The 14,682-nt window shown below is 37.7% G+C and overlaps 1 protein-coding gene across 21 annotated transcripts in view; it reads right to left on the bottom strand.

Annotated features, from left to right (window-relative positions):
- Positions 1–14,682, bottom strand: part of VPS13B (vacuolar protein sorting 13 homolog B) — a 779,033-nt gene that overhangs the window by 113,701 nt on the left and 650,650 nt on the right. For all 21 annotated transcript variants that reach the window (XM_089336373.1, XM_089336374.1, XM_051844658.3 and 18 more), the window contains one exon: positions 1,658–1,854. In XM_089336373.1, coding sequence (XP_089192499.1) covers positions 1,658–1,854 — 197 coding nt within the window. The remainder of the gene's footprint in view (positions 1–1,657; positions 1,855–14,682) is intronic.

Below are 14,682 nucleotides of genomic sequence, written 5' to 3'. Positions count from 1 at the left end.
CAGTGAGAAAGACTCAGAGACTACAGGCCAAAATGTTAACAGGGGTTGCCTCAGTGGGATGTGATTATGGGTGATGTTACTTTCTTTAAGTTCCAAATGTTCTTCAGTGGATATCCACTATTACTAATGAAAATAAATACTTTCAAGGAAGAATCATTCATAATTATTGATTATATGAAGTAGGAATCAGAATGCAAAATGGTGTACTATAACATATGTCTTCATAAAATAAAGGTGACACAGGAAAGGGAAAATGATTGATTGGCAAGGTATTCAAATGATGGATGTTGGGCCGGCGCCGCGGCTCACTAGGCTAATCCTCCGCCTTGCGGTGCCGGCACACTGGGTTCTAGTCCCGGTTGGGGCGCCGGATTCTGTCCCGGTTGCCCCTCTCCCAGGCCAGCCCTCTGCTGTGGCCAGGGAGTGCAGTGGAGGATGGCCCAGGTGCTTGGGCCCTGCACCCCATGGGAGACCAGGAAAAGCACCTGGCTCCTGGCTCCTGCCATCGGATCAGCGCGGTGTGCCGGCCGCAGCACGCCGGCCGCGGCGGCCATTGGAGGGTGAACCAATGGCAAAGGAAGACCTTTCTCTCTGTCTCTCTCTCTCACTGTCCACTCTGCCTGTCAAAAAAAAAAAAAAAAAAAAGATGGATGTTGTTCTCCTTCCTAGAGAATGTGTTTGCAAACAAAAAACAAAAACAAACAAACAAACAAAAAAAAACAACAAAAAAGGAAGGATATCATGAAAGAAGTAAGATAATACTGAAGCCAAGCCCTCGGGGGAGTTTGAAGGCGGGGCACTGAAACATTGGACAGCACAGCCTTCTAGAACATGCAGAACTCATATTGTATGACCTGGAAAAACTGTTCTGCTGATGTGGTTGATTTTATTGTCTTGTCTTTTATGGGAGAATGAGAAGACATGCTTAACAAGGGTGTGCAAACTATAAAAGGCTGAAGAATAGGATGCTGAAGCCATTTTTCTCTACTATAAATCATGGATGTGTTAAGTGGACGAACACTGGAAATGGGGATAATCAGGCCCTTGCTGCCGCTAAACAGATAATCCCATAGGAGGTATGGAAAAGGAAGCTCTGGAGACAAGATTCATGATATCTGAAGTCCACTGCTGTAGAAAATCACTCTGGCCAGGCAGACTTCACGGCTGGATAAAACTGTGACTATCCGAAATCCCTTGGGTATAAGTTATTTTAGTTAGACAAGTTTTCCTAATTGTCTTGTTTTTAATACCATTTAAGATGTAAATATTTCCAAGAATTGCCTTTTAAAATGAGAAAATTTATTTAACGTGCTTGTTATGCCCCAGGATCTTCATTACGTATACTGATTATTGCATCACTAAGAATCTACTGAGGTATGCATGGCTCTTCTATATTTTGGAGTTTAGAAAACCTGAATTTCCTTTTAGTTTATTTATGTGCTTTTCCTCTTTATATTTAAGTAACAGGTTCTTAGTGAGGGCTGACAAGGCTGCATTTTGAGAAAAATAGCCTTTCTTCCTTGTTCTCATCTGTAGTTCCAAGAGAGACAGCTGCTGGGCATCTGAGATACAGCTAAGTGAGGGGTTATCAGACAGGAAAGACAGCTTGGTAATGCTTCCTAGCTTAATGCCACTACATCATCTTTCACGGGCTTACCTTTGGTCATCAGCTCCATTTTGATTGCTGTTCAAAACAATTCTCCAAAGATCTGAAGAGACCAGTTTCTTCTGGTCTTTCACCAGATTAATATCTGGTAGTTGCAGTTCACAAACTTTGCTTTCAGACAGACTAAATTCTCGAAATGCAACAAAAACTTTCTGGAGTTCATCCCAGTATTCCAAACTACAAGGAACCTATGCAAAAATAAAGCAGAATTTAGAAGGTGCGATTAGAAACTATGCTTCTATGTTTATTCAAATGCAAATTTAGCCTTCATCAAAGTTATAACATTAAGATTTCTAAAGGTAGGAAAGGTTACAAAGATGGTAGTTCAGAACTGCTTTTCACAGTTATATTCATCCTATTTATTTTAAAAGACAAATTCAAGAATAACACACATGAAAACAGCCATTTTTTAAAATAAAAAAGTAATGGGGAACAAATTCTATGAGGTATTATAGGTATTATAATACTATAGTAATTAAAAGGTTGTAGTTAGGGGCCAGTGTTGTGGCACAGTGGGTAAAGCTTCTGTCTGTGATGCTGGCACCCCATATGGCCCCCTGTTTGTGTCCTGGCTGCTCCGCTTCCTATCCAGCTCCCCATTAATGTCCTGGAAAAACAGTAGAGAATGGCCCAATCCATGCGGGAGACCCGGATGAAGTTCCTTGCTCCTGGCTTTGGCTTGCCCATCCCTGGCTGTTGTGGCCATCTGGGGAATGAACCAATGGATGAAAGATCTCTTCCCCCTTTTCTCTCTGTGTCTCTCCCTCTCTAACTCTGACTTTCAAATAAATAAATAAATCTTAGAAAAGACCTACCAACAGTTCGACTAATGTTCAAGTCTCTTAAAAAAAGGTTGTAGTAACATACAGATTAAAAGAGATTAAACAACATAAGAGGTTAGTACAGATGAAATTTTAGTATGTAATGAAGGTCATTTTAAACAAGTAGATGGAAAATAAGGGGGCAAGAAGAGGCTAGCTATCTGGGAAAACCACAGAGGATCCCTACATGATTCTTTACACAAAGTAAATTTTAAAAGGATAAAAATGTTAAAGTCTAAAAATGTAAAAATCTAATAGAAAAAAATCTGTTATTTTTTCATTTTATCATAGTGCAGTCTTTTCTATGTATGGCATGAAACTCATGTTATGGGCCCAGAGTGGGCAGAGGACCTAAACTGATAAAACCACATTTTAAAAAGCCAACTTGGATAAGACAGGTAATATTTAATGACAGATCAAGACATATTTGTCCTGAAAGTGGAGAGATTTCATAAGTTAATGAGAGAAAATGTAAACAAATAAATAAGAGCAGACTCTAACAAGGATGGATTTGACATACAAAATGGTCTCCATGGTCCCCAACTGTGCCAAGTATCTACTTCTTGAAATTCTCTTGATTTCCATGATATACTTTTCTCTAAATTCGCCTCTCTGAGCCATTGTTCCTATATTATTTCCCAGCCTAAAATACCTGCACATGCCCTGCTTTCTCACTGTCTCATGTCTATATCCATCTCATCTATCAAGGACCAAATCAAATGCCATCTTTTTCTGAGTGTTTTCACCTCCCTGGCTAGAAAACTTCTTTTGCTTTTCTGAATGCAAACAGGATTTAAAAATGGGAGTCTGTCTCATAGCTCTGATCACTGTATACCTAGATTATAATTATTTCTGTATAACCCTCCCTGACACCCTCCCTGGTAGGCACATTCCTTGAGGAATGATTTCCATTTGGCTAAGCTTTCGATTTCCATAGCACCTGACCCAGTGTATACAGCAAATGTTAAAAAGACACTGTTGAATGAATGAATGAATAATTCATGAATGAGTGAATGCATACACACACACCAGGTGATTCAATGTCTGGCACATTAAAGATTCTCCACAAAGAAGTATAGAAGATAAAAGTGTGAACTGTAGAATCAGATATATTGAGATTTGATTCCTAGTTTCATAAGTTCTGAGTTCTTGGGGATAGTAAGAGAACTACTCTGGTGAATTTTTGTAAGGATTAAATGAGACACTATTTTATTTAATGCATATAGTAAGAGCTTAAGGAATGTCAGTTCTTCAGTCATGCTCAAAGAACACTCCTGAAGCTTGTATATCAATAGAATCAGGTGAGCTATAAGAGTGGTACTAGTCAGGTTCCTCAGAGGGATTGGACTTGTGGGAGGAAAATAATGAATCTTGAAACTGTGCTTATGAATGCTGTAGTCAGAGTTCAACGTGACTTTCTGCACCCCTGTCAAACTGCTGTGCTATGACTTAGGAGATAAAGGAATACCTCATTGCTTAACTCCCCCCGACCTGCCACTAAGGACACTTGTGATCAGTGGTGGAAGAGAAGTGTGTGTGGGGGGGGGCATAAATTCCCAAAAAGCATTTAAGAATTTCACTGGAAGACAGCAAATAAGTTCAGACAAAGCATATTAATCTACCTGTTGTTTTCTTGAAACACAAACAACAATGTAAAGTTCCATATAATCTTAGTGGAGAGGTTATGCAGCAAATGGGGTGAGAAAATACTTGTTTCTGGCACTGTCTCCAGAAGTTCTACATTAAAGTTAATATGTCCTGGCTTATGAAAATTAGCTGTCACACTGGAAAGAAGAGTACGACCTTAAGGAGAAAGTACTGGTTAGTCTTGTTGTCCACAGTGAAGGTTGGAAGAGGTCCACAACATAAGGCAATCCAAGCTGGGAATCATTGTGGGAAGTTATTATGCAGTTTAAGGGCAATGAAAATGGACTGTATCAAAACTGGGGCTTACGGAAAGAGGAATTGTGGGACTTAAAAAAGACAGATGTGGAGGAAAGCCAAAGAAAAACCTTATTTGGTTCACAACTTGTATGAGGCTGGCTCTGTGGTTACATACTTCAATTAGAATACTACAAAATTCAGCAAACAATAGAAAACTACTATAGATTTACATCCCCAAATATGTCAATTATGTTTTTGTTAGGATTTCCTTTATATGCAATATTTTCCTTGATTAATAAAGTAATATTAATAAACTCAAAAAACCTAAACTGTATCCCTGTAAGTACATTCACAAGTCACATTTTTTCCCATTTTAAGAATATATTTGTCTTCAATACTTCAAGACAAAAGTTAGCAATGATAACGTGTATAAGTATTTTAAAGTTAATTTTATTTAATGGTTCATTCAAATGTATATTGTCATAAGTTTATAAAAGAACAGATATATTATCTTCACATTATTTTTCCATGCTAAAAAAATTCATTGGTGTCACACTTAACATAAAATCCTAGACCTGTCACTTAAATCATCACTCTCTGACCTTGGGCAACTTATTTAATAACCCTGAGTTGAAGTTCCATCATTTTTAAATTGAGGGTAATATAAACCTGAACTCCTTTTAGGTCAAATTAAGGTTTTTGGACTTTTGTTTCAATGTCAATGGTACATTTTTGCCAATTTTTAAACAAAGAAGTGATATAGACATATTTATATTTTTTGAAAATTGTGAGTACTAGCTAATGCAATAAAAAGGGGGCATGCATGGGTGTTTTAAGACCCCATATAGAAGTCCAAGCTAGAAATATTGACAGCTTAAGAGTATGGCTGGTGGCACTGGGATAGCACAGGAGAGTGAGATATAAAAATTAGTGTCTAGATGACTGATCAGACATAATTAGTGAAAGGGAAGTGTCAAAGATGACTCCCAGGATGCTAGCCTGAACAACTATGTAGATGCTGATCTCTAGGAATATATGTGTGGAATGTGTCTGGTAGAACATGAGTTTATTTTCAGACAAGTTAGAGATACCAGCGAGCCATCCAAGTGAAAACACTGAATAAGGAGTTGGCTATTCTGGAGGGTAGAAAAGGGAATTAACTGAGCAGAGACTTTAGCTACAGGTACATCCACCATTATTTTTATTTTTTTAAGATTTATTTCTTTATTTGAAAGGCAGAGTTAGAGAGAGAGAGAATAATCTTCCATTTACTGGTTCACTCCCCAAATGGCTGCAATGGCCAGAACTGGGTCAATCCAAAGCCAGGAGCCTGGAGTTTCTTCCGGGTCTCTCACATGGGTGGGTGGGGCCCAAGGACTTGGGCCATCTTCTACTGCTTTCCCAGACCGTAACAGAGAGCTGGATTGGAAGTGGAGCAGCTAAGACTTGAACCAGTGCCCATATGGGATGCTGGAACTAGAGGCAACAGCTCTATCTGCTACGCCACAGTGCTGGCCCCATTATTAGCTTTTTGTCAGAGGCATATAATGGAAGGACACAGAGTAATGAAGTATAGAATATTTATCTGCAAGATGATGCTTTTAATTAACTTGGAATGTAAACTTGCTAAAAGAGGATGTGCAAATAGCTTATAGACAGGGAGAAATCAGAAAAGTGTACATAGGTGCACATATAGCTTAACAGAGCACTGTAGCAGGGGCTGTTGAACAAGCAGGCTGCAGAGCTAAGACAGAGTGAGGGAGACCGGGATGCAGGAACTGACGATGTAGGAGGCAAAGCCATCTGGGATGATGAGAAGCTTTTAGAGCTTGTGTGTGGGAGTAGTTAGAGGGGTTGGAAGAGATGACCACTAGCGAGATGAAATCAAGGTGGAGTCTGGGCTGGGCTATTTGCCTGGAGGTTGGTGGCCATGAAGAAGAAAGTTGAGAGTCATGGGCCAAGGACTTCTGAGACCGAGAAGAAGTAATCGAAACAGTTAGTGGACAGCAACAAGAGAGAGGGCGCAAGGATGACACAATTAGATGGAATAAGTCTTAAAGGAGTGGAAGCTTTTTATAGGAGGATAAAGGAGTAAAGCAAGTGACACTGAGAGCAAGAACACATCACCTCCTAGACCTGAGGTCAAAAGGATGTGAGAATAAACAGCCTCCTCGTCAGAGGGCTGCAATGGTGAGCAGGGTTCCAGGGGATAGTGAGATTTTATGTAAATAAATGAGCCAAAGAAAGGTTTGGAGAGGATGATGAGGTCTAGGGAATCTACTCATGTCATGGCAGGAGTTGCAGAGAGCTCAGCAGAAGGCTGAGGGAGCTAGAGGAAGAGGGAAGTTGGCAAGCTCAGGAAAAAGAGACACACACTTCTGTCTAGATAGGAAAGGACCAAAGGACATGGCTGATTGTTTGAGGGGTGATCAGGATGAAGAGAAGCAAGGCATGTGTTGAAATGAAGTCCTGATTTAGGAGGGGTGGGAACGATGCCTGTGGTTCCAGATGCAGCCTGTGGCTTTTATTTTTTTTTAACTTTTATTTAATAAATATAAATTTTCAAAGTACAGCTTTTGGATTACAGTGGCTCCCCCCGCCATGACTTCCCTCCCACCCACAACCCTCCCATCTCCCACTCCCTCTCCCATCCCATTTCTTTTATTTTTTTAATATATATTTTATTTAAGTTATATAAGTTTCATGTATTTCCTGTTTACCATTACAGGAACACAGTGGCTGTTTCTTAAAGCCTATTTTGCATACTATGAGTTCTCAGACCACTATTCATGGCACATGCTTAATGAGAGTTTTAAAATTAACGAATGGAGACACAGTACTTGCTGAAAAGATAACAACATTGAGTTTCTCTAACAGTCTTATTCTAAAAACATTTTACTTTATGTACTGGTTCCACCATTCAGATTAATTTGCAATCATACTCATTTTTAACAAACCTTGAGTTAGCTCACTAATTTCTTTTGTCTTTCAGTTAAGGTGCTGGCATCGCCCAGCTAGTCTCTAGGTTAGTCGTGACATAATTAAACAAAAATATCTACTGTGGTCAGAGTGTACTTACAGCTTCATATGGTAGCAATTAATTATTTTCAAGGAGTAACTCTGGGCTCTATTTTGTGTGATCTATTTAAAATAACTTTATTATGTACTTTTAGGTTTGAAAGAGATGATGTGAATGATCTTTAGTTACATATCTATAACTGAGGATTTATTACTAATGCCTGTACAGAATAACTTGAAGGAAAGATGACTATTCCAAGACAGTTTGGTTGCCAAAAAATAGTTCAGAAAGCCTGAATATCTAATACTGAGTCATGGGAAGTGGGAACAAGTAAATTGGTTTCACTGGAAAACATTTCACATATAACACATGGTACATTTCAAATGACTGTCAAGATTATATATATATTTTTATTACATTTTGTTTTCCTATCTATTATTTGACAGGACCTAACAAATTAGCCAGCCATACATAATAAACTGTACTCTAAGCATATGTGGTCTTTGCATATGAGTGTATTTTAGGTTGTATATCTGCCAGTTGGTAAGAGCACATCTATTTTTGCATTTAAGATGTGATTCTGCAATTTGTTTCCATTCGATGGCTAATTTGGGAAGATCTGCATGTGTGTCGGCCACTTAAAAACATTTTTTGCAACAAAGAATATTTTGGCACTTAATTTGTGTTTATTACTTAACGGTACTGCCAAGACTACCAGCAGGGTTATAACTGGCCATCTGTCCTCACGGACGAACAGACGAACAGACTGGATCTCTTTGGGCACGGGCTCCTGAAGCGCAGCATTATGCTTTAGCACACTCAGTCCCACTAACCAACCTAGGCAAAGGGTACAGATGGATTATCTTCCTTATATATGTATGAGTGATAAAGAACTGGTAGGTAGAGAAGGGAAGATCCAGCAACCGATGTATATCCTATCAAGCTGCTCTCACTTTCCTTTAGGTTATGAGAACAAAGCAGTTTCCATCCTGGACTTGTTTATTACAGCCTGGTTAACGCAGAGGATACTACCCTCATCGCTCCTGCCACATCTCCTAGGATGTCAAGTCAGCGGGCGATTACAACAGCTACTTCTCCACCTGCATTCTCGGGAGCAGCAGTAATGGTAATAGCGAGGGCAGCTGTGATGAAGAAGAAAACTATCTTTTGGATACCTGCTTACAACTTACAAAGGTTTTTCTTACACATTATCTTACTGAAAAGTTAATTGTGTCTCAAAGAAGTCAAGTAACATACTCATGATCACACATTTAGTAAGTGGCACACCTTTGGCTGTAAATCTATGCTCTGATAATTATTTTTAAAGAATAGACCATATAAGGTGTCATTTATAATTTCCAGTTCCAGCTTCTTTAAAGTGGATTCTTAGGAAGTGGTCTGAATGCAGAGTAACTTTGATTTTTGTCACTTTTCCCTGTCGTTTATAGTTACTTCACTTGGAGGGTTTCTCCCTCTCCCCTCCTCCCATCACTGCTCTTCTGCTTTCAGCACTGTGAATACGCCATTTCTGGTCTCTATGGTTTCTGGTGATAAATCAGCTGTTAACATTTTAAGTCTCCCTAATGTGACGAGTCATTTCTCTAACGTTGTTTTCAAGATTCTTTGTCTTTTGACAGTTTGTGTCCAGGTGTGGTATGTATGAGTTTATTTTACCTGGAGTTCACTGAGCTTCATAGATGTATAATGTTTTTCATCAAATTTGGGAAGTGTTCAGCCATTGTTTTAAAATATTTCTTCCCCTTTCTCTACTTTCTCCTGGAACTCTGATTGTACATATAGTGCTTGTGTGACAGGTCTCCGTTCAGTTTTCTTCTTCTTTTTTCTTTCTGATCTTCAGACTCAATCTCATTTGATGTTATCTTCCTTTGCTGATTTTCTTCTGCCTGTTCAAATATGCTGTTGAGCCCCTCTAGCGAATTTTACAATTCAACATAATTTTCAACTCCGAAATTTCTATTTATTTTTTAAACATCACTAGAGGTTGAACATCTTTAATCCAAAAAATCACAAATCCAAAATGCTCCAATCTGAAATTTTCCAAGTGCCAACCTGACACCGCAAATGGAAAATTCCACACCTGACTTCATTTGATGTTTGTAATCAAAACATAGGTGTACAGTGCACCACACATTTATTTTTTTAAAATATTACATGAAATTACCTCCAGGCTATGTGTATAAGGTATATGTGGAACATAAACGAATTTCATGTTTAGACTTGAGTCCTATCTAAGATATTTCATGATGGATATGCAAATATTGCAAAATAAAAAAATCCAAAACAGTTTTGGTCTGAAGTCTTTTGGATAGGGGTTGTTCAACATGCATTAATCTTTATTGTTATTCTCTTTTTTAATTCTTATTTTTTGCCATTCTGTATTTGATGAGACATAATTCTCATACTTTAGTTCTAAGACATGGCTTTCTTTAGCTTTTTGGACACAACTTAATAAACGTGATTTAAAGTGTTTATAAAGTACTATATCTAGATGTCCTTAGGGATAGTTTCTAGTTACTGATTTTTTTCTTCTTTCTTTGCATATGTCGATTTTTTTGCTGTAAATGTAAAATGTTATGTGATATGACATTTCATATTAATAACATATTATCTATATTATAATATTTATATTTATATAAATAATAAGTTATTTATATAAAGTAATATATTATTAATAATAAACAATAGAAACTGTAAAAATCAGATTCTGAACCTTACCAGGATTTACTGTCATTGCTATTTGTTGTTCATTTGGTGATGTTTATGAACTAATTTTATAAAGTTTGTAATCTTTGCCACATGGCCACTGATGTTATTGCTTGGTTAGCTTAGTAGTCAGTTAACGGTTAGATGGAGATTTTCTTCCAAGTCTGGAATCACTAACCTCTAATTCTTTCCTAAAGGGCCTTTTGTGCCTGTCTGGACAGTCCTTCAACTCTGCCTTAGTCTTCACTTCCTGCTTTCACAGAGCCTTCATGAGGTGAGTGTGCAGGACACTTGAGATCTTCTGTGGTCATGTGTACAGGCAGCATGCCTTTGTAGTTTTCCAGGAATATTTTAGAGTTTTTCAAATCCCCTGTGGACATCTCATTTCTTGACTATACCTTTTCAAGTTTCTGGTTAGTCTGTTATTTACTCCAATAGTTTTCCATTGCTTCAAGCAACTTTAAAATTACTCAAATGCCTCTAACAGCTTTTGATATTCATCTCCAAAGAGTGAGGGAAGAGGTGGTGAGGCTTTGTACACTGGAAAGCTACCAGGTAACTTTTGAAAGAGTAATCATTATTAATAAAAAGTCATTTTACTTCATCAACAAAGCAAAAGTATATACTGCTCTGGGGCCAGTGCTGTGGCACAGGTTAATCCTCCACCTGTGGCACTGGCATCCCATATGGGCACCAGTTCACGTCCTGGCTGCTTCACTTCCAACCCAGCTCTCTGCTATGGCCTGGGGAAGCAGAAGATGGCCTATGTGCTTGGGTCCCTGCACCCACATGGGAGATCCAGAAGAAGTTCCTGGCTCGCTTTGGATTGGCCTAGCTTGGGTCATTGCGGCCTTTTGAGGAGTGAACCAGCTGATGGAAGACGTCTCTCTCTCTCTTCCTCTCACTGTAACTCTACCTCTCAAATAAATAATAAATAAAATATTTTTTAAAAAGTATATACTGCTCTTTTAACAATACCAACATGGTGACAATACCAAAATGCAGAGAATTCACTGTTAAGATTAAAAAGTAGGTAAGTGCAAGAGTTTTTAACTGCTGAATGGAGAAGACTATGTGGATAGTTGAAAAACAGAGAGTGAAATAGACACATTCAGCAACTGAAAGAGACAGCCATATGCAGAAAAAAGGATGAATGGATAGCACTGATAAACACTAAAATATTAGTAAGTTAAAAAAACCAGCTTTGCTTCTAGGCAATAATAAGAGAGTTCTACTTTTGAATCTGTTAGGGCTTAACTGTCCTTTTATACATAAAGGCCATTTCTTATAATCGGTTATTTATAATTTACCATAGGAGTCACATATTCATTACATAGAGTAAAACAAATTGAGTAGAAATAATTTTCAACAGTTAATATGATTAAAATGTATCATAATGGAATCTTTTTGTTTTCACTTCACTGTAAAAACCTACTTTTTAATCACAGATAAAACACATTTTTGTGATGAAATGTTTTAGCTTATAATATTTTTATGTATCTGCTTTTTAGTTGATTTTCAGAAGAAAAAGCTTCTATACATCTTCAACTAATAGAAGCCATACCAAAAAAAAAAAAAAAAGAAAGAAAGAAAGAAAAACCTTTATAATATTGGAACCAGTTGAGAAACCACAAGTATTCAAATGCAGGAAATCATGATTTTATAACATTTTAATGTGATCTACTCTAGGGAAACAAAGTTAACCAAACCCTATTTCTGTACAGGAAATATTCCAGCGTACAGTTGTAATACATTGTGGTGAAGGGGTACAGCTGCAGATTTTTCACCTGTGATGCCCCACTGGTATTGTGGCTTATGGTATTGCATCAAGACTGCCTTCCTGTCCGGAAAACCCTCTAAGTACAAACAAGACTCTAAGTCCAGATTTTATTTTCCCTTGGTATCAGAATATGGTAATTTAAGAGCCCTGAGAAATACTTTTTAGCCTTTAAAAGGAAATGTGTAACATTCTTTTATTAGGATCTATGTTTGGGTTGGTTTTTCAAAAAACTTAACATATGACCCAGTTATCTTATCAATTTATCAAGCTACTAGGTTTCAAGTAAATGCAGGTGTGTAATATGACATCCTTCAAAATAATCTTTTTCCTTAAAGAGAAACAATAAAAATGTATTCAGAACTTCTGAGTCAAAACTAACTCAGAGCACAGGAAACTGAACTATTTTATGATTTCTTTTAATGAGACGGTAAGCCTTAAATTCATGCTGCATGCTAGTCTCATCTCTAACAAGTCAAGCATTTTTACTCATTTGTATAAAATGCCATCATATATGGATGAGAATGAAGGAAAGCCTAATTTAAACCTCTATTTAGGTGCTAGCTAGTTTTGTCACCTTGGATTAAAGTCACCTAATCAACATGAGCCTCAGTTTCCTTAATCATAAAAATTTAGGATGATGTAAGATTACTCTGGCTCTTTCCAACTCTGAATACTGGAATTACTTTAAGTTTATATTTTAGGAAGAGAACACTTTAAAGTGACTACTTTATATCAAGATTCTCACTATTTAATTTAATCTTAATGGTAATTCTGCAGGTTAATAAGAATATATCCCATTTTATAGCTCTGAAAAGAAAAGCTCAGAAGGGTTAAACAACATGCTAAGGATCTCAGTGATAATAAGTTACAGAGCCAGGACTCTCAGATTTTAAAACCTAGCAAGCTCTTTGTTCCTCATCTCACTGACCCCCACATTTTAGTCACTTGATTGCGATAATGCTCATAGACTAAATGCCTATACTACATTAATTTCAATGATCATTTTTAAAGTTAAAAATTTAATCATTGATAATAGTTTCTTAATAACCCTTGATAAATGGAGAACTAGAATACAGATGGGCAACTCTCAATAATAGGGAAGCAGTCAACAGAAATTAGAGAATAGCAAAATATTTTAGAACAAACAGCAAGCACAGCTATTTTATATAGCCTTATCATAATGTCAAATGTTAGATTAGATCATGAGGGGGTCAGTAAACTTTTCCTGTAAAGGGCTATGCAGCAAACACTTTAGGCTTCTTCATATGGGCTCTGCCACAACTACCTGACTTTGCCTATTGTAACATATAAATTCCGTGTAGATGAGTATATCTATGTTCCAATAAAATTTTATTTGCAAAAGTAGATGGTAGACTATGCTTGGCCCACAGGCTACAGTTTGCTGATCCCTTGATTAGATGAAAAGTCATGCCCTCATGGGCCTATACTGGATAGATGATAATGCTCCATGGTTCTATCATGCTTCCACTTATGGATAATCGTACTGAGGATGTCTTTTTACCAGATTACCTTTTCAAGCATATAGGTAACAGCAAACAAACAGGAAGACAGAGCAGTGTCTCCCTATAGAGAAAAGGGCAAGCATGTTTACTGCGATTGTAAAAGGTTGAGTACTCTAAATGCAGAATTATTCTACAGCATAACCCATTCTATGTGTAGGTATCACCTACTCCTTTGCATGGCTCCCTGATGAAATTCAGGTTTGGGAAAGTGTCATATCTGCAGATACTCTGGTACAGACAGCAAACTGTCTATCTGATTCAGCACTCCTAGCTGTTTTTTTTTTTTTTAAGATAAGTTTGATGATTGAGATTTTTAAAATATTTATTTGTAAGACAGACTGACAGAGAAAGGGAGGGAGGGAGGAAAGGGGAGGAATGGGGAGGAAAGCGGAAGAAAGAGAGAGAGAGAGAGAGAGAGGGAGGGAGGGAGGGAGGGAGGGAGGGAGAGGGAGGGAGGAAGAGACATATTGATCCTACATCTACTGGTTCATTCCCCAAGTGGCAACAATATTCAGGTCTGGACCAGTCTAAGACCAGGAGCCAGGAACTCTATTCTGGTCTCCCACATGTGTGGCAGGGGCCAAAGTACCCAGGCCATCATCTGCTACCTTCCTAGTGCATCAGCAGTGAGCTGGATTGGAAGCAGAGCAGTTGAGACTTAAATCAGCACTCTAACATGGATAGGATGCTGGTGTAGCAAGTGGCAGTCTAACTCAGTGTGCCCACAATGCCAGCCCCTACTCCCATTTTTTTTTTTTCAGTTTCCCTGAGCCTGCAATAGACTAACTTGTAACTTGCCATGAGGGTAAAACTCAGACGCTTTACAATTCCTGGCAACAGTTATGTTTTCTTAGATATTTTTATATCTATATCTCTCTATATAAATGTATGTATAAGAATGTGCTTTAATTAGTCTAGTGCTTTAATTAGTATCAACTATATTTCATTTATTTACCAAATATTATTGAAGATTTCTATGGTATGGGTATTACCAAGCCAGACATGATTCCTGCCTTTCTGGAATTCACAAAAAAGCAGTAAATATCTAGTCAAGTATGTGGGTTGCCAGAAATGAAATTTTTCTCTACCAACATGCTCATCCCCTGTTTTTATGGAAAATTTGAATCTGTCTTTATGGCCCAAATTAATGTGATGCAACTATTTATCAGTGGAAGATATCATATTCTCATATGAAAAATCTAGTTTCATACCATCTATTTGCTAGGTTTGCTACAGAGCTACTGATAAGCAGGCAAGAGAGACTC

Source organism: Oryctolagus cuniculus, chromosome 6 (genome assembly GCF_051225735.1).
Source record: "Oryctolagus cuniculus isolate XC-2025 breed Fujian yellow rabbit chromosome 6, ASM5122573v1, whole genome shotgun sequence".
In the NCBI taxonomy this organism is placed as follows: Eukaryota; Metazoa; Chordata; class Mammalia; order Lagomorpha; family Leporidae; genus Oryctolagus; species Oryctolagus cuniculus.
This window is presented reverse-complemented; position numbering and strand designations above follow the sequence as displayed.